Source organism: Oncorhynchus nerka, unplaced genomic scaffold (genome assembly GCF_034236695.1).
Source record: "Oncorhynchus nerka isolate Pitt River unplaced genomic scaffold, Oner_Uvic_2.0 unplaced_scaffold_1135, whole genome shotgun sequence".
Classification (NCBI taxonomy): Eukaryota; Metazoa; Chordata; class Actinopteri; order Salmoniformes; family Salmonidae; genus Oncorhynchus; species Oncorhynchus nerka.
The window spans coordinates 12,347-37,379 of NW_027040192.1; the positions used below are offsets into that span (position 1 = coordinate 12,347).

Consider the following 25,033-nt stretch of genomic DNA (forward strand, 5'->3'; position numbering starts at 1 on the left):
ACCCTACTCCATGTGTTGTCTCTATCATGCATCCTACCATGACTATATCAACCCTACTCCATGTGTTGTCTCTACCATGTATCCTACCATGACTATATCAACCCTACTCCATGTGTTGTCTCTATCATGTATCCTACCATGACTATATCAACCCTACTCCATGTGTTGTCTCTATCATGTATCCTACCATGACTATATCAACCCTACTCCATGTGTTGTCTCTATCATGTATCCTACCATGACTATATCAACCCTACTCCATGTGTTGTCTCTATCATGTATCCTACCATGACTATATCAACCCTACTCCATGTGTTGTCTCTATCATGTATCCTACCATGACTATATCAACCCTACTCCATGTGTTGTCTCTATCATGTATCCTACCATGACTATATCAACCCTACTCCATGTGTTGTCTCTATCATGTATCCTACCATGACTATATCAACCCTACTCCATGTGTTGTCTCTATCATGTATCCTACCATGACTATATCAACCCTACTCCATGTGTTGTCTCTATCATGTATCCTACCATGACTATATCAACCCTACTCCATGTGTTGTCTCTATCATATATCCTACCATGACTATATCAACCCTACTCCATGTGTTGTCTCTATCATGTATCCTACCATGACTATATCAACCCTACTCCATGTGTTGTCTCTATCAATAATCCTACCATGACTATATCCAACTCTACTCCATGTGTTGTCTCTATCATGTATCCTACCATGACTATATCAACCCTACTCCATGTGTTGTCTCTATCATGTATCCTACCATGACTATATCAACCCTACTCCATGTGTTGCAACCATCATGTTTCTATTTATTTTATTTAACCTTTATTTTAGCTAACTCACCTGCTCCATTTTAGTAATGTAATTAGCTAGCGACTAGCAAGTCTCTCTGTCCGACTTTTTCCACTAGTCAAACAACTCCCGGGTGTACGATTTTTATTTATTGAACCTTTATTTAACTATGCAAGTCAGTTAAGAACAAACTCTTATTTGTAATGACTGTCTACCAGTAGACTAAAGGTCTCCTGCAGGGGCGGGCTGGTGTTAAAAAATACAAATATAGGACAAAACACACAACAAGACAGACACCACAACACTACATAAAGAGAGACCTAAGACACCACAACACTACATAAAGAGACCTAAGACACCACAACACTACATAAAGAGAGACCTAAGACACCACAACTGTTGGGGGTAGTGGAGACACCAACACTACATAAAGTTAACACTAAGACACCACAACACTACATAAAGAGAGACCTAAGACACCACAACACTACATAAAGAGAGACCTAAGACACCACAACACTAAAGAGAGACCTAAGACACCACACACTAGATAATGTGAGACTGTTGAGAGTAGTGGAGACACCAGGATTAAAGGTTAACACTAAGACACCACACTCTACATAAAGAGAGATAAGACACCACAACTGTTGGGGGTAGTGGAGGACCTAACACTGCTCTACACTCTCCTAGATAATGTGTTACTGTTGGGGGTAGTGGAGGACCAGGATTGGTTAACACTGCTCTACACTCTCCTAGATAATGTGTTACTGGTGTAGAGAGGAGTAGGCAGGATGCAGTTGCAGGTTTGGAACTACTGAATTTATTTCAGCATCATAGATCAAAGCGGGACGAAACCCCAATGCTGTTGTGCTCAAAATATATCTTCATTATCAAAAAGGCGCAGGGCGAACTACACTGCTCAAAAAAATAAAGGGAACACTAAAATATCACATCCTAGATCTGAATGAATGAAATATTCTTATTAAATACTTTTTTCTTTACATAGTTGAATGTGCTGACAACAAAATCACACAAAAATTATCAATGGAAATCAAATTTATCAACCCATGGAGGTCTGGATTTGGAGTCACAGTCAAAATTAAGTGGAAAACCTCACTACAGGCTGATCCAACTTTGATGTAATGTCCTTAAAACAAGTCAAAATGAGGCTCAGTAGTTTGTGTGGCCTCCACGTGTCTGTATGACCTCCCTACAACGCCTGGGCATGCTCCTGATGAGGTGGCGGTTGGTCTCCTGAGGGATCTCCTCCCAGAACTGGACTAAAGCATTCGCCAACTCCTGGACAGTCTGTGGTGCAACGTGGCGTTAGTGGATGGAGCGAGACATGATGTCCCAGATGTGCTCAATTGGATTCAGGTCTGGGGAACGGGCGGTCCATAGCATCAATGCCTTCCTCTTGCAGGAACTGCTGACACACTCCAGCCACATGAGGTCTAGCATTGTCTTGCATTAGGAGGAACCCAGGGCCAACCGCACCAGCATATGGTCTCACAAGGGGTCTGAGGATCTCATCTCGGTACCTAACAGCAGTCAGGCTACCACTGGCGAGCACATGGAGGGCTGTGCGGCCCCCCAAAGAAATGCCACCCCACACCATGACTGACCCACCGCCAAACCGGTCATGCTGGAGGATGTTGCAGGCAGCAGAACGTTCTCCATGGCATCTCCAGACTGTCACGTCTGTCACATGTGCTCAGTGTGAACCTGCTTTCATCTGTGAAGAGCACAGGGCACCAGTGGCGAATTTGCCAATCTTGGTGTTCTCTGGCAAATGAAAAACGTCCTGCACGGTGTTGGGCTGTAAGCACAACCCCCACCTATGGACGTCGGGCCCTCATACCACCCTCATGGAGTCTGTTTCTGACCGTTTGAGCAGACACATGCACATTTGTGGCCTGCTGGAGGTCATTTTGCAAGGCTCTGGCAGTGCTCCTCCTTGCACAAAGGCGGAGGTAGCGGTCCTGCTGCTTGGTTGTTGCCCTCCTACGGCCTCCTCCACGTCTCCTGGTAGCGCCTCCATGCTCTGGACACCACGCTGACAGACACAGCAAACCTTCTTGCCACAGCTCGCATTGATGTGCCATCCTGGATGAGCTGCACTACCTGAGCCACTTGTGTGGGTTGTAGACTCCGTCTCATGCTACCACTAGAGTGAAAGCACCGCCAGCATTCAAAAGTGACCAAAACATCAGCCAGGAAGCATAGGATCTGAGAAGTGGTCTGTGGTCCCCACCTGCAGAACCACTCCTTTATTGGGGGTGTCTTGCTAATTGCCTATAATTTCCACCTGTTGTCTATTCTATTTGCACAACAGCATGTGAAATGTATTGTCAATCAGTGTTGCTTCCTAAGTGGACAGTTTGATTTCACAGAAGTGTGATTGACTTGGAGTTACATTGTGTTGTTTAAGTGTTCCCTTTATTTTTTTGAGCAGTGTATATAAAGTACTCAGGAAATAGTAGGAGCGATTCCTCTCAGGAAGACAAGTAACATTTACAATGACCGATTAAAGACAAATGACAGAGGGAGTATATATACAGTGATAGAGTGGGGATTGGAACCAGGTGTGTGTAATGTGACGAGACAGGATGTGTAATGATGAGCGAGACAGGTGAGCTGGGCAGGAGGGGGAGGAGTTGATGAGTGAAGGTTTTTCTACATTTAGCAGGTTTCTGATTTGTCCCTGTTTTTCAGTTTTTGGCTCTCAAAATTCATTGTTAATCTGTCTAGCTAAAACACATTTTGTGATTGCAGAGTTTAAAGTCTGCTGAACAAATCACAACTGGATTGATGCTAATATTCATGATATCATTCTGCCAGGGAGGCATAGACTACTTTGTAGTTAACATTTAATTGACAAGGTTTTTGGGGAATCTTTTCCATCAACCAGAAAGATGGTTGTCATTAGCATCATCGCTAACAGCTACACATAGTGGTAGACTGCACTCAGACAGGGGCATTTCCTGGCTGTTTAATCTTCAAAAATTTGAAGGAAACTACAAATCACTGAGGGGAATTTAACGATGACTTGCAGGCAGTGGGTTCAGCGATGAGACAAAATGAATCCAGATTATACCACCACCCAAAAGGGCACTTCAGAGACTGGAAGGGTAAAGGGGCATGTGCTCTACACAGGTAGAGACATATCTGTCCATGTTACCTTTTGCAAAGTGGGCACTGCTTCATGTGGCAACACCACCACTCACCTAAATAGCCCACATGCCGCTGAGTGAGAAGTTTTTTAAATTGTTTTTGGGCAGAATTATGTGAGGTGTTGTTAGTGATGAGCCTTGGTCCATTTAGCTCGGAATATGCCACCCTCGTCAATCTGTCACCTAATCCTGCCTAATGGGCAGGTCAGCCCTGGAGGAAAGTATTGGCTGTAAGAAGTAAGAGAACATAACATCTGGTTGTTTTTAAATGACTTCTTTTGACATTGCTTTATTTTTGTTCCGATCTGTGTTGCTCACTCCAGTCAGCAGATGGCGATGTGAGTTTTTCAGGTGATGCTTCTTGCGTGACGTATAATCTAGTGGACGGAACAGGAGGCTTCTTCAACAGAGACAAAAGGCTTCCGTTTCAACCAATGCGGTGGTTTGCTAGCGAACATAGATACGGAGCATTTAAGCTCTTCAGACTAATCTTGTGTATATTAATCTTAGTGTTTAGAACACAATTCTGTTTACGCATCTACTTGTTAATTTAAACGTAGTTTGCTTCTTAAATTAGCGAATGTGTTAACTTGATACTGCACAAGGCTAATCGCCCGGAGCATGAGGTCACGAAACTAGACGGAGAAAGATCTGGTGAAAGGAGAGGAAGAAGCTTTCAGAATGGAAGAGGAGGCTATCACATTGAAACAAGAGGATGATATTACAGGGAAAGAGGAAGATGGGAAAGAGGTTGTCAGAGTGGAAAATGAGGAGGTAGAAGCTTTCAGAATCAAAAAGGATGAAGATCCCGTAACATTGAAGAAAGAGAATATAGTGAAAGAAGAGGAAGAACCTTTCAGAATCAAAAATGAGGAAGATGCCGTAACATTGAAGGAGGAGAATGTAGTGAAAGAAGAGGAAGAACCTTTTGGAGTAAAAGAGGAAGAGGAGGATATCTCAATAAAAGAGGAGGAAGATGTTTTAGGAGTGAAAAAGGAGGAGGAGTCAGAATATCCGATTACCATCCGTGAGTACTGTCTTAAAAACAGGGGCACAAACGATGCAATTGTTGAACTAATGTGGTTTTAAATGGGGGATTCTACTGAAGTTCTACACTTGAATATGTTGTTCAGTACTGCCATTGGTACATATTTTTTAAATGAGATGTATTTTATTCTCCATGTGGTCTATATTAAAGCTCACTTCATCTTGTATAACAGGATTCTACAATCCAATTCTGGTGCATCATTTCTACATAAAATATCAAAGGGATGTAAAAGCCACCCATTTCATGGAACGACCCTTTTACATTTGCATCAAAAAACAGTATTTTTTTTTAAAGGCATAAATTTAGGCCCTTTTTAGACATATTAATGGCTCTGGTAAGACCCTATGATCACAATAGAAGATCATAGGTTGACTGTCTGTTTGATGTTTTCATTCACACAGGAGAGAGACATGACGATCCTGGATCCTCTGGGGAGCCTCAACAACATCCTGATGCTGACGAGGCAGAGAAGAGTCTCTCCATTTCAGAACACCAGATGGTACAGCTTGGTCTGGTCTAGCATACAGCTTGGTCTGGTCTAGCATACAGCTTGCTCTATCTGGGTCTGGGCTGTGTTTCTGTAAAGCAGTTTATGACAACAGTGACATCAGCATCCATAATGATATGTGTCTGTGTCCCCTCTTTGTGGTTACTAGGACAACGCTAGCCCTTCCTCCCTCCCGGAGTCCCTGTGTCGTGCCTCTCCCGGTAGCGCCTTACTGCTGGGTATGAAGAGGTTGTCTGTGCTGCTGGTGGACTGCAGGAAAACAACGGGGCTGAGTGGAACTGTGAGAGGAGGAGAAGAGAAGAAAGGATCAGATTTGACTCATCAAAGTAAGTGCTGTAATTTAGTTTGAATAAATTAAATAGATCTGCCCACTGGAATCTGTTACCAGGACAACCAGCAGAGTTCTGTTTGGTGACAGGAAGATAGACTGGTGTCTGTTACCAGGACAACCAGCAGAGTTCTGTTTGATGACAGGAAGATAGACTGGTATTTGTTACCAGGACAACCAGCAGAGTTCTGTTTGTTGACAGGAAGACAGACTGGTATATTTCCACCACAGTAGACAGTTCTGTTAGTTGACATGTAAAACCTTGATGAAAGTTAGCTTTAGAGAGAAACCAATAGACCATATAAAACCTAAGGTGCATGTTTTACAAAACCCTTTTCCTAAAAACATTCTGGATGTTACATTGCCTGTCCCAGTCAACCCCCCTATCTTTACAAGACTGTAGAACAGGAACAAGGCCCTGCATTAAGGACCAAATTGTGATAAATAGAAATGTTTACCAGTTCCATTTAAGGATCAAACAACTGACAGCTGTGCCAAATAAATGTCAAAATAGTTGGCAAGAGATTTTCATTGTACTGATTCCATGGCACATGGTTTATGAATTGACACACAAAATGACGCCGGATTCAAAGCTTCAATTATTATACAAAATTCTTGCAACCAATATAATGTTATATATGGGGATACAATCTTCCCAGCTCTGCAGATTTTGCTGCGAGAAGGCAGTCATTAGGTCATTTATTTTGGTACTGTCCATATGTAGCTCGTTTTTGGTCACATGTCCAGGAATCGCTGAAGAATTGCAACATTTACCTAGAACTAACGCTGCAGATGGCAATACTGGGTGATTTGAAAAGTCCTATTCAATCAATCAATCATATTAGAATTATTTTAACAAAAATGTTTATCTTTAATTTACAATCTGTAGAAACTGTGAGAATCGAAAAGTTTAGTACTTTTGTGAAGCATCACAGCACAGTTAAAATATATATGGCAAATATAAATCCCATATGGATGTTAAGAGACAGAGGGGGGGGTTGAATGGAGCTGAAGGGACTGGATGGTGTTGAGAGACAGATGGGAGGGGTTGAATGGAGCTGAAGGGACTGGATGGTATTAAGAGACAGATGAGGGGTTGAATGGAGCTGAAGGGTGGGACTGGATGGTGTTTAGAGACAGATGGGAGGGGTTGAATGGAGCTGAAGGGACTGGATGGTGTTTAGAGACAGATGGGAGGGGTTGAATGGAGCTGAAGGGACTGGATGGTGTTAAGAGACAGATGGGAGGGGTTGAATGGAGCTGAAGGGACTGGATGGTGTTTAGAGACAGATGGGATGGGGTTGAATGGAGCTGAAGGGGGACTGGATGGTGTTTAGAGACAGATGGGATGGGGTTGAATGGAGCTGAAGGGACTGGATGGTGTTAAGAGACAGATGGGAGGGGTTGAATGGAGCTGAAGGGACTGGATGGTGTTTAGAGACAGATGGGAGGGGTTGAATGGAGGGACTGGATGACAGATGGGAGGGGTTGAATGGAGCTGTGGGACTGGATGGTGTTAAGAGACAGATGGGAGGGGTTGAATGGAGTTGAAGGGACTGGATGGTGGAGACAGATGGGAGGGGTTGAATGGAGCTGAAGGGACTGGATGGTGTTTAGAGACAGATGGGAGACAGATGGGACTGGATGGGTTAGAGACAGATGGAGGGGTTGAATGGAGCTGAAGGGACTGGATGGTGTTTAGAGACAGATGGGAGGGGTTGAATGGAGCTGAAGGGACTGGATGGTGTTTAGAGACAGATGGGAGGGGTTGAATGGAGCTGAAGGGACTGAATGGTGTTTAGAGACAGATGGGAGGGGTTGAATGGAGCTGAAGGGACTGGATGGTGTTAAGAGACAGATGGGAGGGGTTGAATGGAGCTGGTGGGACTGGATGGTGTTTGAGACAGATGGGAGGGGTTGAATGGAGCTGAAGGGACTGGATGGTGTTTAGAGACAGATGGGAGGGGTTGAATGGAGCTGAAGGGACTGGATGGTGTTTAGAGACAGATGGGAGGGGTTGAATGGAGCTGAAGGGACTGGATGATGTTTAGAGACAGATGGGAGGGGTTGAATGGAGCTGAAGGGTGGGACTGGATGGTGTTGAGAGACAGATGGGAGGGGTTGAATGGAGCTGAAGGGACTGGATGGTGTTTATAGACAGATGGGAGGGGTTGAATGGAGCTGAAGGGACTGGATGGTGTTTAGAGACAGATAGACAGATGGGACTGGATGATGTTTGAATGGAGCTGAAGGGTGGGACTGGATGGTGTTTAGAGACAGATGGGAGGGGTTGAATGGAGCTGAAGGGACTGGATGGTGTTTATAGACAGATGGGAGGGGTTGAATGGAGCTGAAGGGGCTGGATGGTGTTTATAGACAGATGGGAGGGGTTGAATGGAGCTGAAGGGACTGGATGGTGTTTATAGACAGATGGGAGGGGTTGAATGGAGCTGAAGGGGCTAATAACAACAAGATAACAGATGTAAAACATACAGGGTCTGTAAAATGTTCAGGTTCAGAAATGTTGTGAAATAACACAGTTTCAAATATATGGCAAATTGGATGGACATCAGAAATAGAGGAAGGACTAAAAACAAAACTATTGTAAAATAGATTTCTTGTTCATTAGTTTACTTCAATGGGGGGGTCATAAAGGAAGGTATATTCTAAAAGATGTGTGTTTGTATGTAGGTATGTGTATGTATGTAGGTATGTAGGTGTGTATGTATGTAGGTATGTGTTTGTATGTAGGTATGTGTATGTATGTATGTATGTATGTATGTATGTGTATGTATGTATGTATGTCTGTAGGTATGTAGGTATGTGTATGTATGTAGGTATGTATGTGTATGTCTGTAGGTATGTGTATGTATGTAGGTATGTGTATGTATGTAGGTATGTGTATGTATGTGTATGTATGTAGGTATGTGTATGTATGTAGGTATATGTATGTATGTGTATGTATGTGTATGTATGTGTATGTATGTATGTATGTATGTATGTATGTATGTAGGTATGTATGTATGTATGTATGTGTATGTATGTGTATGTGTATGTATGTATGTAGGTATGTATGTGTATGTATGGAGGTATATGTATGTATGTGTATGTATGTAGGTATGCGTATGAATGTATGTGTATGTATGTAGGTATGTATATGTACAGTGCCTTGCGAAAGTATTCGGCCCCCTTGAACTTTGCGACCTTTTGCCACATTTCAGGCTTCAAACATAAAGATATAAAACTGTATTTTTGTGAAGAATCAACAACAAGTGGGACACAATCATGAAGTGGAACGACATTTATTGGATATTTCAAACTTTTTTAACAAATCAAAAACTGAAAAATTGGGCGTGCAAAATTATTAAAATAAAATTATTATTATTATAAAAACTACAGAGATACATGAACTAATAGTACAGGTAGACAGCTATAAAAACTACAGATACATGAACTAATAGTACAGGTAGATGCTATAAAAACTACAGAGATACATGAACTAATAGTACAGGTAGATGCTATAAAACTACAGAGATACATGAACTAATAGTACAGGTAGATGCTATACAAACTACAGAGATACATGAACTAATAGTACAGGTAGATGCTATAAAAACTACAGAGATACATGAACTAATAGTACAGGTAGATGCTATAAAAATACAGAGATACATGAACTAATAGTACAGGTAGATGCTATAAAAATACAGAGATACATGAACTAATAGTACAGGTAGATGCTATACAAACTACAGAGATACATGAACTAATAGTACAGGTAGATGCTATAAAAACTACAGAGATACAAAATGAGAGGGAAAAGAACTAGAGGAACTTATTCCAGAACTAATGTAAAATATTACAACAATTAAAGCAAACTGGGTGGAATATGGATGAAAATGCACCAATTTCTTCCTGAATCTCCAACACTGGAACCTAAAATAACCTGCCAAACTCTTTACTAAAGACTTAGTCATTTATGATTCTCCAAATTATATTTTAAAAGAGGAAGCTAAATATTTGAAGCAAATGTTCTCTATTCTGTCTCATCATCACCCTCTGAATGATGAGGAATCCTTTCAACAAAAAGAAGAACCGTGCGAAGGCCAAATTACAGAGGAATACCTTTTTGAGGCTATTAAATCTTTTCAGTCTGGAAACAGGGCTTCATGGCATACCGGTAGATGTATATCAAGCCTTTTTTGATTTACTCAAAGCTCCATTGTTAGTTTGTTTTAACTACACTTATAGAAATTGTAGTCTGTCAGGTACTCAGCTGGAAGGTCTGATTTCACTATTATTAAAACAAGACCCACATGGTAAATATAAAGATCCAATCTATCTAAAAAAAACACTGAAGGCCCCTTAAACTTCAATGTTGTGATGCAAAAATACTAGCGAAATGCATAGTACTCAGAATTTAAAAGATTTTATCAGGTATTGTTCATCCTGATCAGACAGGTTTTTTACATGGACGATACATTGGAGATAAACTACTAGAAATAATAGAAAACATGAAACATTGAAGAAGCCAGGCCTGGTATTTTTTGCACATTTTGAAAATGCCTTTGATAAAGTAAGACTGTATTTTATTTATAAATGCCAGGATTTTGGGGGCAGGGGATCATTCTCTCATAAAATGGGTAAAAAAATAATGTTTCGCAAACCCAGGTGTAAATGAGTAAATAGCTGCTACTTCTCAGAGTTTTTAATTGTCAAGAGGAGGTAAACAAGGGTGTCCGCTGTCACCATATCCATTCGTTATGGCCATCGAATTGCTCGCTATTAAAATCAGATCAAATAACACCATTAGAGGATTAGAAATCCAAGGCTTAATAACAAAGATGTTTTCCGATGACTCAAGTTTTATGTTAAGTCTGCAAGCTAGATCCCTGAAATGTCTCATTGAAGATCTCAATAACTTTTATGGGCTCTCTGGACTTAACCTTTTAGGGATAGTGGGCAGCATTTTCACATTGGATGAATTGCGTGCCCATAGTGAACTGCCTCCTACTCTGTCCCAGATGCTAATATATGCATATTATTATTACTATTGGATAGAAAACACTCTGAAGTTTCTAAAAATGTTTGAATTATGTCTGTGAATATAACATAACTCACAGGGCAGGCAAACTTCCAAACAGGAAGTGGAAATTCTGGGGCTGGTTGATTTTCAACTCATCGCCTATTCAAATAAGATATGGATCTGTTTGCACTTCCTACGCCTTCCACTGGATGTCAACAGTCAGTAGAACATGGAATGAAGCCTCTCGTGTGATGTGGGACTTGATGGCAGCTATTTGAGTCACTGGTCTGGCAGAATGCCAGTTCCTGGTTACACGCAGTACTCATGATATCGTTTTGCATTCCATTACTCTGTAGACAAAAACGAATGCTCCGGTTGGAATGTTATTGGATATATATGATAATAACATCCTGAAGATTTATTCTCTACTTAGTTTGACCAGTTTATTCGACATGGAATATAACTTTTCTTCCGAGTTCGCCTGGACCAGCGCCAGCTTTTGGACATGTGAACTAAACGTGCTAGCAAAAGTAGCTAATTGGACAGTAGTAATGGATATTATCGAACAAAACAACGATTCATTGTGGAACTAGGATTCCTTGCACTGCATTCTGATGAAAGATCATCAAAGGTAAGGGAATATTTATGATATAATTTCGTATTTCTGTTGACTCCAACATGGCGGGGAAATATATTTACGTCTGAGCGAATTCTCAGACTATTGCATGGTAGGCTTTTTTTCGTAACGTTTTAAAAAGATCTGCATTAAGAACCAGTGTATCTTTAATTATATGTAAACCATGTATCTTTCGTCAAAGTTTATGATGAGTATTACTGTTATATGACATGGCTCTCTGTAATTACTGTTATATGACGTGGCTCTCTGTAATTACTGTTATATGACGTGGCTCTCTGTAATTACTGTTATATGACGTGGCTCTCTGTAATTTACGTCTGTAATTACTGTTATATGGCTCTCTGTAATTACTGTTATATGACGTGGCTCTCTGTAATTACTGTTATATGACGTGGCTCTCTGTAATTACTGTTATATGACGTGGCTCTCTGTAATTACTGTTATATGACGTGGCTCTCTGTAATTACTGTTATATGACGTGGCTCTCTGTAATTACGTGGCTCTCTGTAATTACTGTTATATGACGTGGCTCTCTGTAATTACTGTTATATGACGTGGCTCTCTGTAATTACTGTTATATGACGTGGCTCTCTGTAATTACTGTTATATGACGTGGCTCTCTGTAATTACTGTTATTACGTGGCTCTCTGTAATTACTGTTATATGACGTGGCTCTCTGTAATTACTGTTATATGACGTGGCTCTCTGTAATTACTGTTATATGACGTGGCTCTCTGTAATTACTGTTATATGACGTGGCTCTCTGTAATTACTGTTATATGACGTGGCTCTCTGTAATTCACCAAATGCATGCTTTTCAACCGATCGCTGCCTGCACCCGCTTGCCCGACTAGCATCACCACACTGGATGGTTCCGACCTTGAATATGTGGACACCTATAAGTACCTAGGTGTCTGGCTAGACTGCAAACTCTCCTTCCAGACCCATATCAAACATCTCCAATCGAAAATCAAATCAAGAGCCGGCTTTCTGTTCCGCAACAAAGCCTCCTTCACTCACGCTGCCAAGCTTACCCTAGTAAAACTGACTATCCTACCGATCCTCGACTTCGGCGATGTCATCTACAAAATTGCTTCCAACACTCTTCTCAGCAAACTGGATGCAGTTTATCACAGTGCCATCCGTTTTGTCACTAAAGCACCTTATACTACCCACCACTGCGACTTGTATGCTCTAGTCGGCTGGCCCTCGCTACATATTCGTCGCCAGATCCACTGGCTCCAGGTCATCTACAAGGCCATGCTAGGCAAAGCTCCGCCTTATCTCATCTCACTGGTCACGATGGCAACACCCATCCGTAGCACGCGCTCCAGCAGGTGTATCTCATTGATCATCCCTAAAGCCAACACCTCATTCGGCCGCCTTTTGTTCCAGTACTCTGCTGCCTGTGACTGGAACGAATTGCAAAAATCGCTGAAGTTGGAGACTTTTATCTCCCTCACCAACTTCAAACATCAGCTATCTGAGCAGCTAACCGATCGCTGCAGCTGTACATAATCTATTGGTAAATAGCCCACCCATTTTCACCTACCTCATCCCCACAGTTTTTATTTATTTACTTTTCTGCTCTTTTGCACACCAATATCTCTACTTGTACATGATCATCTGATCATTTATCACTCCAGTGTTAATCTGCAATATTGTAATTATTCGCCTACCTCCTCATGCCTTTTGCACACATTGTATATAGACTCCCCTTTTTTCTCTACTGTGTTATTGACTTGTTAATTGTTTACTCCATGTGTAACTCTGTGTTGTCTGTTCACACTGCTATGCTTTATCTTGGCCAGGTCGCAGTTGCAAATGAGAACCTGTTCTCAACTAGCCTACCTGGTTAAATAAAGGTGAAATAAAAAATAAATTAAATAAAATTACTGTTATATGACGTGGCTCTCTGTAATTACTGTTATATGACGTGGCTCTCTGTAATTACTGTTATATGACGTGGCTCTCTGTAATTACTGTTATATGACGTGGCTCTCTGTAATTACTGTTATGCTCTCTGTAATTACTGTTACTGGCTCTCTGTAATTACTGTTATATGACGTGGCTCTCTGTAATTACTGTTATATGACGTGGCTCTCTGTAATTACTGTTATATGACGTGGCTCTCTGTAATTACTGTTATATGACGTGGCTCTCTGTAATTACTGTTATATGACGTGGCTCTCTGTAATTACTCCAGATATTTTGGAGGCATTTCTTAACATGGCGCCAATGTAAACCGAGATTTGTGGATATAAATATGCATATTATCGAACAAACCATAAATGTATTGTGTAACATGATGTCATATGAGTGTCATCTGATGAAGATTATCAAAGGTTAGGGATTCATTTAATCTCTAATTCTGCTTTTGTGACTATCTTTGGCTGGGAAAAATGGCTGTGTTTTTTGGATTTGGTGGTGATCTGACATAAATATTTTTAAAAGTACTCTTCACTGACGAGTCGCGGTTTTGTCTCACCAGGGGTGAGCTTGTTGCCACCAGCCATACTGCTCGTTCTGTGCATGATTTCCTGCAAGACAGGAATGCCAGTGTTCTGCCATGGCCAGCAAAGATTCCGGATCTCAATCCTATTGAGCACGTCGAGGACCTGTTTGATCGGAGGATGAGGGCTAAAGCCATTCCCCCCAGAGGCAAATCTAGTGCAGTCCATGAGGAGGAGATGCACTGCATTACTTAATGCAGCTGGTGGCCACACCAGATACTGACTGCTTCTTTTGATTTTGAACCCCCCTTTGTTCAGGGACACATTATTACATTTGTGTTAGTCACATGTCTGTTGTTGAATCTTGTGTAAATATTTGTATGAACATATGTTAAGTTTGCTGAAAATAAACGCAGTTGACAGTGAGAGGATGTTTCTTTTTTTGCTGAGTATATTTATAGTTACTATCAGTTTTAGGATCATCTACCCAAAATATTTTTTCTTATTTTTTACTTTACCCAAAATGTCATGACATCAGTCATAGTCAAAATGTTGAAAACCTGTGATCGTCTAAATAAGAAATTGGTCCATTTAAACAGCAATGTGTCGAACCCTTTCAACAACGGGGAGATGTTACTGATGTGCTTTGTGTCTTTGACGTAAAAACAAGTTTTGGACTTCCACGCAAAATTACTTTACAATTTTTTGTTCAAGGAAGTGTGTAGGTCGGATTCTGTATCGTACAGCTATGTTGTTATATATTTAGAACCACCTGCTCGATTGGATTCCAGCGACATCTGTGTCTTGAGTGTCCGAGAACTGATTCTTTTTTGTGTTCTGATTTGTAAAACAGAATGAATAAAATAAGTAATGTAAACATATCAGTAATTACCAGGAAGCTCTACATTTGTTTTAAAATCACACCAAGATTGTTAAAACTGGCCTCAGGTTATTGAGGGATCTAATTAGGATTTACCCTTGTAGTAAGGATATTTTATCATGTGGAGGTTTCATTCAGGTCTCTATTTAAATAAACACTCTGTCTTTGACAGGAGAAAGACCAGACTCCCAGGAACCAGAGCCAGAGACATCTAAACCAACAAGACGACACCACTGCTCCCACTGTGGAAAGGGTTTTAAACAGTTACGGGACCTGAAACAACATGAGAGAATACATACAGGAGAAAAGCCATACCACTGTGCCCAGTGTGGAAAGAATTTTAACCACAAAGGATACCTGAAACAGCATGAGAGAATACACACAGGGGAGAAGCCTTACCACTGTTCCCAGTGTGGAAAGAGCTATAACCAGAGAGGATACCTGAAAAAACATGAGAGAATTCATACAGGGAGGAGTTTTAACCAGAAAGGACACCTGATGCAACATGAGAGAATACACCCAGGGGAGAAGCCATACCACTGCTCACAGTGTGCAAAGAGGTTTACAAGGTTAGGGGGCCTGAAAATACACGAGACAATACATACGGGAGAAAAGCCGTACCACTGCTCCCAGTGTGGAAAGGGTTGTAACCACTTAAGTGGCCTGAAAAGACATGAGAGAATACACACAGGGGAGAAGCCTTACCACTGCTCCCAGTGTGGAAAAAGTTTTACCCAGTTATGTAACCTGAAAACACACGAGAGAATACACACAGGGTGAAGCCTTACCACTGCTCCCAGTGTGACAAGAGTTTTAAGGAGTTAGGTAACCTGAGAAGACATGAGATAAACCACACAGGAGGTAAGGATGTAGCCTGTTGAACAGTAGGACATAGGACAGATGTAGGCCTCTGAACACAAGGACATAGTAGAGGAGAATGCCCAATAAATTGTGGGGCAGTAGGATAGTAGTCCTTCTTTCGTTCTTAATGCGTTTGAGCCAATCGGTTATAATGTGACATGGTAAGGGTGGTATACAGAAGATAGCCCTATTTGTTAAAAATATTAATTCAATATTAGGGAAAGAACAGCTCAAATAAGCAAAGAGAAACAACAGTCCATCATCACTTTAAGACATGAAGTAAGTAAATTCGTTTCTTCATGTGCAAAACTATCAAGCGCTCTGATGACCGCCACAGGAAAGGAAGACCCAGAGTTACTTCTGCTGCAGAGGATAAGTTCATTAGAGTTATCAGCCCCAGAAATTGCAGCCCAAATAAATGTTTCACAGAGTTCAAGTAACAGACACATCTCAAAATCAGCTGTTCAGAGGAGACTGCGTGAATCAGTCCTTCATGGTCGAATTGCTGCAAAGAAACCACTGCTAAAGGGTCACCACTAAGAATAAGAGACTTGCTTGGGCCAGGAAACACGAGCAATGGACATTAGACCGGTAGATATCTGTCCTTTGGTCTATTGAGTCCAAATTTGCGATTTTTGGTTCCAACCGCCATGACTTTACGAGATGCTGAGTAGGTTAATCTCCACATGTGGTTCCCACAGTGAAGCATTGAGGAGGAGGTGTGATGGTGCTTTGCTGTTGACACTGTCAGTGATTTTATTTCAAGTTAATGTCACACTTAACCAGCATGGCTACCACAGCATTCTGCAGCGATATCCATCTGTTTTGGGCTTAGTGGGACTATCATTTGTTTTTCAACAGGACAATGACCCAACACACCTCCAGGCTGTGTAAGGGCTGTTTGACCAAGAAGGAGAGTGATGGAGTGCTGCATCAGATGACCTGGCCTCCACAATCACCCGATGTCGATCCAAATGTGATGGTTTGGGATGAATTAGACCGAGGTTAGGAAAAGTGGCCAACATCAGCATGTATTGGAAAAGGATTCCAGGTGAAGCTGGTTGAGAGAAAGCCAAGAGTGTGCAAAGCTGTCATCAAGGCAAAGGGTGGCAATTTTGAAGAATCTAAAATATATTTGGATTTGTTTAACACTTTTTTATTAGTTACTACATGATTTAGCGTGTTATTACATATTTACGATGCCTTCACTATTATTCTACAATGTAGAAAAGAGTCAAATAAAGAAAAACCCTTAAATGAGTATGCATGTCCAATCTTTTGACTGGTGCTGTACATTAAATCCCCTGGCAAACGCTCCAGTGGACATTCCTGCAGTCAGCATGCCAATTGCCCACTACCTATGTGACATCTGTGGCGTTGTGTTGTGACAAAACAGCACATTTTGTGGCCTTTTATTGTCCCCAGCACAAGGTGCACCTGTGTAATGATAATGCTGTTTAATCAGCTTCTTGATATGCCACACCTGTCAGGTGGATGGATTATCTTGGCAAAGGATAAATGTTCACTTACAGGGATGTACCACTGCTCCCATTGTGGAAATAGTTTTAGCCGGTTAGGAAGCCTGAAAGCTTGTGACCGAATACACACAGGGGAGAAGCCTTACCTCTGCTCCCATTGTGGAAAGAGTTTGAACATGTTAGGAAGTTTAATGAGATAATACACACAGGGAGAAGTGTCATGGTGCTGACTTTTGCCCGTCGCCTGCAGCATAGGCCTCTATCCCGTCCTCTGGCTGGGCAGATTTAGGATTTTTGTCACTTCGGTGTAACAAGGGCCTTGCCGTGCGGCCCTACCAACTCTTCTATGTATTCGTAATGGCCCTTCGCGTGAGTTGGGTTTGTTCCTTCGTACACATTGTCACTCCCTTATTTGCCGGTCGGGTCCTTGGATAGATGATTACTTTATGTTTATAGACTCTTCCTATACTCCCTTAACTTGGGTCTTCTTCTCTTATATATCAATACCTAATAACTAATCTTCTGTTAGTTATTATGCTCGTCAGCTAGGAGTCACTGGGAAACTATATGTAATTGACTTTTCCAAAGATATATGATTGTCCACACAATGAAATATTCTTTAGTGCAATCACTTTAACCTATAACCAGGGTCACTTTCTGTTCAGTGAGAGTGTTGAAGGTGTTTGCTCTCCAGATCGTTAATCTGGCCTAGTTGTCAAAGTTTCAAGATTTTATTAAGTCACTCTGTTTTTTGTCTCTATACACGTTATTACAATTCAATGGTTCTACAGTTTCCTAATACATCAATAATGCTCAATCCATCCTTAATGCGCTATACTATACAATCAATCCTTAATGCACTATACTATACAATCAATCCTTAATGCACTATACTATACAATCAAGCCTTAATGCACTATACTATACAATCAAGCCTTAATGCGCTATACTATACAATCAAGCCTTAATGCGCTATACTATACAATCAAGCCTTAATGCGCTATACTATACAATCAAGCCTTAATGCGCTATACTATACAATCAAGCCTTAATGCGCTATACTATACAATCAAGCCTTAATGCGCCAAGTAATATTTGCAAAGGTAAAAAGCTTAACACACTTCTTTATGACTCTTTAAACAAAGCAAACACCCATACATTTACCTTGAAGCTCTATTCCCTTGGTCCCGAAACTGGTCTCTATAAGAGTAGTAATATTTAGCTCTGTTCCCTTGGTCCACTGGTCTCTATAAGAGTAGTAATATTTAGCTCTGTTCCCTTGGTCCACTGGTCTCTATAAGAGTAGTAATATTTAGCTCTGTTCCCTTGGTCCACTGGTCTCTATAAGAGTAGTAATATTTAGCTCTGTTCCCTTGGTCCACTGGTCTCTATAAGAGTAGTAATATTTAGCTCTGTTCCCTTGGTCCACTGGTCTCTATAAGAGTAGTAATATTTAGCTCTGTTCCCTTGGTCCACTGGTCTCTATAAGAGTAGTAATATTTAGCTCTGTTCCCTTGGTCCACTGGTCTCTATACTGGTCTCTATAAGAGTAGTAATATTTAGCTCTGTTCCACTGGTCTTTATTCTATAAGAGTAGTAATATTTGTTCCTTGGTCCTATAAGAGTAGTAATATTTACTGGTCTTTATAAGAGTAGTAATATTTAGCTCTGTTCCCTTGGTCCACTGGTCTCTATAAGAGTAGTAATATTTAGCTCTGTTCCCTTGGTCCACTGGTCTCTATAAGAGTAGTAATATTTAGCTCTGTTCCCTTGGTCCACTGGTCTCTATAAGAGTAGTAATATTTAGCTCTGTTCCTTGGTCCACTGGTCTCTATAAGAGTAGTAATATTTAGCTCTGTTCCCTTGGTCCACTGGTCTCTATAAGAGTAGTAATATTTAGCTCTGTTCCCTTGGTCCACTGGTCTCTATAAGAGTAGTAATATTTAGCTCTGTTCCCTTGGTCCACTGGTCTCTATAAGAGTAGTAATATTTAGCTCTGTTCCCTTGGTCCACTGGTCTCTATAAGAGTAGTAATATTTAGCTCTGTTCCCTTGGTCCTTCCACTGGTCTCTATAAGAGTAGTAATATTTAGCTCTGTTCCCTTGGTCCACTGGTCTCTATAAGAGTAGTAATATTTAGCTCTGTTCCCTTGGTCCACTGGTCTCTATAAGAGTAGTAATATTTAGCTCTGTTCCCTTGGTCCACTGGTCTCTATAAGAGTAGTAATATTTAGCTCTGTTCCCTTGGTCCACTGGTCTCTATAAGAGTAGTAATATTTGTGCAGTGTACAACACAATTCTTTAAGATATACCAGTCAATAGTTTGCTCGCGCCTTGAGATCAAAGTAGTCAATACAAACAGAGTATAGTACAAGTAATTTACCTGGTCTGATGATTCTCTATCATGTCCAAATCATATGGGTAGAGGATCATGTCTAGTTATTTACCTGGTCTGATGATTCTCTATGATGTCCAAATCATATAGGTAGAGGATCATGTCTAGTTATTTACCTGGTCTGATGATTCTCTATCATGTCCAAATCATATGGGTTGAGGATCATGTCTAGTTATTTACCTGGTCTGATGATTCTCTATGATGTCCAAATCATATAGGTAGAGGATCATGTCTAGTTATTTACCTGGTCTGATGATTCTCTATGATGTCCAAATCATCAGGGGGATCATGTCTTGGCACTGATCTCTCTTCCTTCTATACCTCTTCTAGACACTCAGTTTGGGGGAAGATGTTCGGGAGTAGAATCTATCTTAGCAGCCATTACATTACTCTTCTAGACACTCAGTTTGGGGGAAGATGTTCAGGAGTAGAATCTATCTTAGCAGCCATTACATTACTCTTCTAGACACTCAGTTTGGGGGAAGATGTTCGGGAGTAGAATCTATCTTAACAGTGTGCCATTACATTATGTCCTTGCCACTTTTCTTTGCACTGTTGCTCAAGATTAAGTAGAACTTAGTCCAATGTCAAAGTTCCTTCAGCACTGATACGTTTTCTTCCATTTGGGGCTTTTGGTTTGGTAGATCTGTTCATACCACCCCTCAGTCTTCCTGTAGGTAGGTTCTTGTTTAATTCCCAGTACTTGTAGTTCCTGTGCATTTGGCTCCCTCTGCTGGTCACTTGCTGTTGTGGCAGTTTCTTCCCGCATTCCCCAGTCAATAGTTGGTCTTAGAGCCCATGGATGTGGCTCTGGATCTGGACCGGCTACTGGGGGAGGGGTCTGATCTCTTTTGGCTTTTTGCTACACACCTCAAGAGTAAAAATGAACAGTTTAGGGTTCCATAGCCACAGGCAGAACAGTTGAAACTGGAACAGCAGCACTGCCATGTGGACTGGGGACAGCAAGGAGTCATCATGCCAGGTAGGCCTGACGCATGGTCCAAGGGCTCAGGTCCTCCAAGAGAGAGAACGAGAGAATTGGAGAGAGCATACTTAAATTCACACAGGACACCGGATAGGACAGGAAAAGTACTCCAGATATAACATACTGACCCTAGCCCCCCTGACACAAACTACTGCAGCATAAATACTGGAGGCTGAGACAGGAGGGGTCAGGAGACACTGTGGCCCCATCCGATGAGACCCTCGGCTGGGCCAAACAGGAAGGATATAACCCCACCCACTTTGCCAAAGCTCTACACAATATTCTGCTGCTGATGCCAGATGCCATAGCAGTCTCTTTCTGATGTAAAGCAGAGGGTCACTGAGCATGTGGTGCATGTGATGGGGGACTTCATCTTGCAAACAACACAGCAACGCCTCCATGCTGAGCCCCTTTGACCCTTAGGGACATCCATGTCTGCACAAATATATTTGGGTAGATGAACACTTGTGGCAGGAGCAGAAGGGACAGAAGGGGCAGAGGTAGAGTAGGTAGAACGTGGTGCAGTGGTGCTGTAGCCAGGAGGGACAGAGGTAGAGTAGATAGAACGTGGTACAGTGGTGCTGTAGCCAGCAAGCTCCTTGATGAGCTGCTCTCTGAAGGCTTTCTGTGAGAGGAAGGGCTTTCCACAGCTCTTAGCCATTTCCTTGTGTAGGATGAATGCATTCACCACGGCGATGTCGATGAAATGATAGAAGAATGTCTTGTACCATTTCATGGTTTTGTGGAGAACATTATAGTATCCTATCAGCGCATCCGACAGGTCGACACCTCCCATGTTCTTGTTGTAGTCCTTCACTGCAGTTGGAATGGGGACATTTTTGGTGGTCCATGACCCTGTAGCGCCCTTCACACGCCTGACGACGTGATCACCACTGAAGGACTTGTGGATAGTGGAGCACATCACCACCTCTCTGGTGTCCATCCACTTCACAAACAGCAGGCCATCTTCTCGGATCCATCGCATGGTCCCCCGCTCAGCCCTATTAGGCATGTCGTCCACCTTCGTCTTCGGGAAGCCCACCCTGGTGGTACGAATGGTGCCACAAGGCCACACTCCCCGCTTCCTCAGGTCTGCAAACAGGGCAGGGCTTGTGTAGAAGTTATCCACAAACAGTTTGTAGCCCTTCCCCAGCAGTTGACAATCCAACAACACCATTACAGAGGCATAGCTGAGTTCCTTACCGGAAGCAAAACTGTTCTTCTCCTCATAGACCAAGAAATTGCATGTGTAGGCACACGCAGAATCAGCCAACACAAACAGCTTCAGACCACACTTGGTTGGTTTGTTTCTCATGTACTGTTGGAGGCCAATGCTGTCCTTTGAGGCCACCATCCTCTCTTTGATTGACACATTCTGGGCTGGCTGAAAGTACGTCTTGCAGGCCTCGACAATGCTGTGGTAGAGAGGTTTGATTTTGCACAGTGTATCAAACCTCGCTGTGCCTCTCTTCTTCTCATTCTCTTCATCAACCTTTGGGTCACTGATGTGAAGCGCCTGGGAGAGATCCAGAAACCTTTTGCAGGACATAACAGACGAGGGGAAAGGCAGTTGGTAGAGAGACAACGTTTTCCAGTAGTCCTTCAGGCTTTTCAGCCTCACCAGCCCCATGTAGATGACCAGAGAAAGGTAGCAGAAAAAGTCTGCCGTGGATATGGGCTTCCATGCTGCCGTTTTGCCTGCTTGCTTCTTCTTCCCATTCTTATTCGTGTTGGACACGAGCGACTCTACAACGGATTGGGTGAAGAACAGCTGAAAAAGCTGAAGGGGGCTGTACGTAGCAGTCATGTTTAGCTGAGGTCCTGGCTTCCTTTTCGGCCTAAAGGTTGGTTGGGGTGGCTCCACATCGTCTTCTAGGACGGTGTGCCAACGCCATTCTGTCCCTCTGTTAGCGGATGGCACACTTCCCCTCTTCCTCTTCTTTGTCGGTCCTCTAGACGGCCCGGGAGGTGTGGAGCCAGAGACAGCAGGGGTACAGCTGGATGAACCAGCTTCAGAGGGGGATGGACAAGTTGGCACTGGGGGCTCCCAGTCGGGGTCAGTGCCACTGTGAAAGAAAATGTTCAGTTAGAATAGTTTCACATATGAGCCCTGCATCAACAGGTATAATAAACAGATATATAAACACACATTATTTATATAAATATGAGTTCAGGGAACATAAAGTGCTGTTCCATTTCACTTCGTTGTGGGCCTGCCTCAAATAGGCTATTTCATGTGGGGGTGGGGTGGAGCAGCAGCTGGCAGCTCCCTCTAATGTATGGCTGTGTTTGCCTACATTCTACACCATACAATTAATTAATTAATATATATATTAATTAATTTATACATATATACACACACACTATATATATATATATACACACACACACACACATAGGCTATGGGTCAATCTCATACATACAAACAGACCCTCACTCACAATGACTAGCCAACACCGCCAGCATTCAAAAGCACCGCCAGCATTCAAAAGTGACCAAAACATCAGCCAGGAAGCATAGGAACTGAGAAGTGGTCTGTGGTCCCCACCTGCAGAACCACTCCTTTATTGGGGGTGTCTCGCTAATTGCCTATAATTTCCACCTGTTGTCTATTCCATTTGCACAACAGTATGTGAAATGTATTGTCAATCAGTGTTGCTTCCTAAGTGGACAGTTTGATTTCACAGAAGTGTGATTGACTTGGAGTTACATTGTGTTGTTTAAGTGTTCCCTTTATTTTTTTGAGCAGTGTATATACAGTCAGGCAAAAAAGTAGTTAGTCAGCCACCAATTGTGCAAGTTCTCCCGCTTAAAAAGATGAGGCAAAAACTTATTTTCCACCATAATTTGCAAATAAATTCATTAAAAATCCTACAATGTGATTTTCTGGATTTTTTTGATGAAAATTACAGGCCTCTCATCTTTTTTGGTTGGTAGGTGATCAAATACTAATATCATGTACTAATATCATGCAATAATATGCAAATTAATTACTTAAAAATCATAATGTGATTTTCTGGATTTTTGTTTTAGATTCCGTCTCTGACAATTGAAGTGTATCTATGATAAAAATTACAGACCTCTACATGCTTTGTAAGTAGGAAAACCTGCAAAATCGGCAGTGTATCAAATACTTGTTCTCCCCACTGTATATAAATCAATAAAAAAATCTCAAATTAATATGAAACCATTTAAACAACTGCATAAGCATGAGAAACAAAAACATGTTTTACTTACTGATCTAAAAGTGGATCTTCTTCCAAAAACATTTCATCCGCGCTGGAATCAAAACTCAGATCACTCACAGAGTCCTCATCCATTCCTTCTGTGTCACTCTCAATTTCTGCCAAAATATCATCAACATGTTTATACTTGGACTTTTGATTTCGCTTTTCCACTCTTAGTAACCATGTTTAACTATTTCAGATTTGAGAAAAGTTTGTAGAAGAGAACGAACAGCTGTGAAACGTAAACTACAATGCGTCCGGTTTCCTTTCACCAGAGAATGAACTCTGTTGTGCACAGCTCTACCATGATGGCTGTTTGTCCTACAAAGAGAATGGAACTCTGTTGTGCACAGCTCTACCATGATGGCTGTTTGTCCTACAAAGAGAATGGAACTCTGTTGTGCACAGCTCTACCATGATGGCTGTTTGTCCTACAAAGAGAATGGAACTCTGTTGTGCACAGCTCTACCATGATGGCTGTTTGTCCTACAAACGGCGTTCACATACTGCTGGAAATCCCAGCTCATTGGCTACCCAGCTAGGTTTCAAAACGATAGGTGGCCATTGGACACCACCAGGTGTTGTATAGCCAATACATAATGTAGAATGATGAAACGAGTGTCCGAGGATTGAAACCGAACTCGACCGTGTTGAACAACGTTTAGCCAATCAGATTTCATAAAATTGTTTTTGCTCCAAGTTGAAAGAGTCGGAATTCATGCAGAAGGCCGTTTCCAACATGGACCGTGTTGGGATGTACACTACCCTTCTAAAGTTCAGGGTCACTTAGAAATGTCCTTTTGTCAATTAAAATAACATCAAATTGATCATAAATACAGTGTAGACATGGTTAATGTTGTAAATGACTATTGTTGCTGGAAACGGCTGATTATTTGTGGATTATCTACATAGAAGCCCATTATTATCTACAGAGGCCCATTATTATCTACAGAGGCCCATTATTATCTACATAGAGGCCCATTATTAGAAGCACAAGCATTTCGCTACACTCGCATTAACATCTGCTAACCATGTGTATGTGACAAATAAATTGGATTTGATTTTATCTATTATCTACAGAGGCCCATTATTATCTACACAGAGGCCCATTATTATCTACACAGAGGCCCATTATTATCTACACAGAGGCCCATTATTATCTACACAGAGGCCCATTATTATCTACACAGAGGCCCATTATTATCTACACAGAGG

General features: G+C 41.7%; 2 protein-coding genes across 3 annotated transcripts; one reads left to right on the forward strand and one right to left on the reverse strand.

Annotated features, from left to right (window-relative positions):
* The first annotated feature begins 3,777 nt into the window (after positions 1-3,777).
* Positions 3,778-16,978, forward strand: LOC115127571 (zinc finger and SCAN domain-containing protein 21-like). 2 transcript variants are annotated; one of them, XM_065016122.1, is made up of 4 exons: positions 3,778-5,020; positions 5,443-5,540; positions 5,698-5,875; positions 15,046-16,978. In XM_065016122.1, exons 1-4 carry the CDS (start codon positions 4,675-4,677, stop codon positions 15,651-15,653), a joined length of 1,230 nt encoding a protein of 409 aa, XP_064872194.1. In that variant the 5' UTR covers positions 3,778-4,674; the 3' UTR covers positions 15,654-16,978. The 2 variants fall into 2 exon arrangements, with proteins under 2 accessions (XP_064872194.1, XP_064872195.1); XM_065016123.1 differs by lacking the exon at positions 15,046-16,978 and adding an exon at positions 14,032-14,424.
* A 3,884-nt stretch (positions 16,979-20,862) lies between these two features.
* Positions 20,863-23,911, reverse strand: LOC135570063 (piggyBac transposable element-derived protein 4-like). The gene is made up of 2 exons (XM_065016131.1): positions 23,829-23,911; positions 20,863-22,657 (listed from the first exon to the last, which is right to left on the reverse strand). Exons 1-2 carry the CDS (start codon positions 23,909-23,911, stop codon positions 20,863-20,865), a joined length of 1,878 nt encoding a protein of 625 aa, XP_064872203.1.
* Between the last annotated feature and the right edge of the window lie 1,122 nt (positions 23,912-25,033).

What these genes read in the sequence shown, in the direction of transcription:
- LOC115127571 (XM_065016122.1), top strand. Translation starts at nt 4,675, where the DNA reads ATGGAAGAGGAGGCTATCACATTGAAACAAGAGGATGATATTACAGGG. An exon ending in CCATTTCAGAACACCAGATG is followed by an intron (nt 5,541 to 5,697) that starts GTACAGCTTGGT and finishes TGTGGTTACTAG; the next exon opens with GACAACGCTAGCCCTTCCTC. An exon ending in ATCAGATTTGACTCATCAAA is followed by an intron (nt 5,876 to 15,045) that starts GTAAGTGCTGTA and finishes TGTCTTTGACAG; the next exon opens with GAGAAAGACCAGACTCCCAG.
- LOC135570063 (XM_065016131.1), bottom strand. Translation starts at nt 23,911, where the DNA reads ATGGATGAGGACTCTGTGAGTGATCTGAGTTTTGATTCCAGCGCGGAT. An exon ending in GAAGATCCACTTTTAGATCA is followed by an intron (nt 22,658 to 23,828) that starts GTAAGTAAAACA and finishes TTTCTTTCACAG; the next exon opens with TGGCACTGACCCCGACTGGG.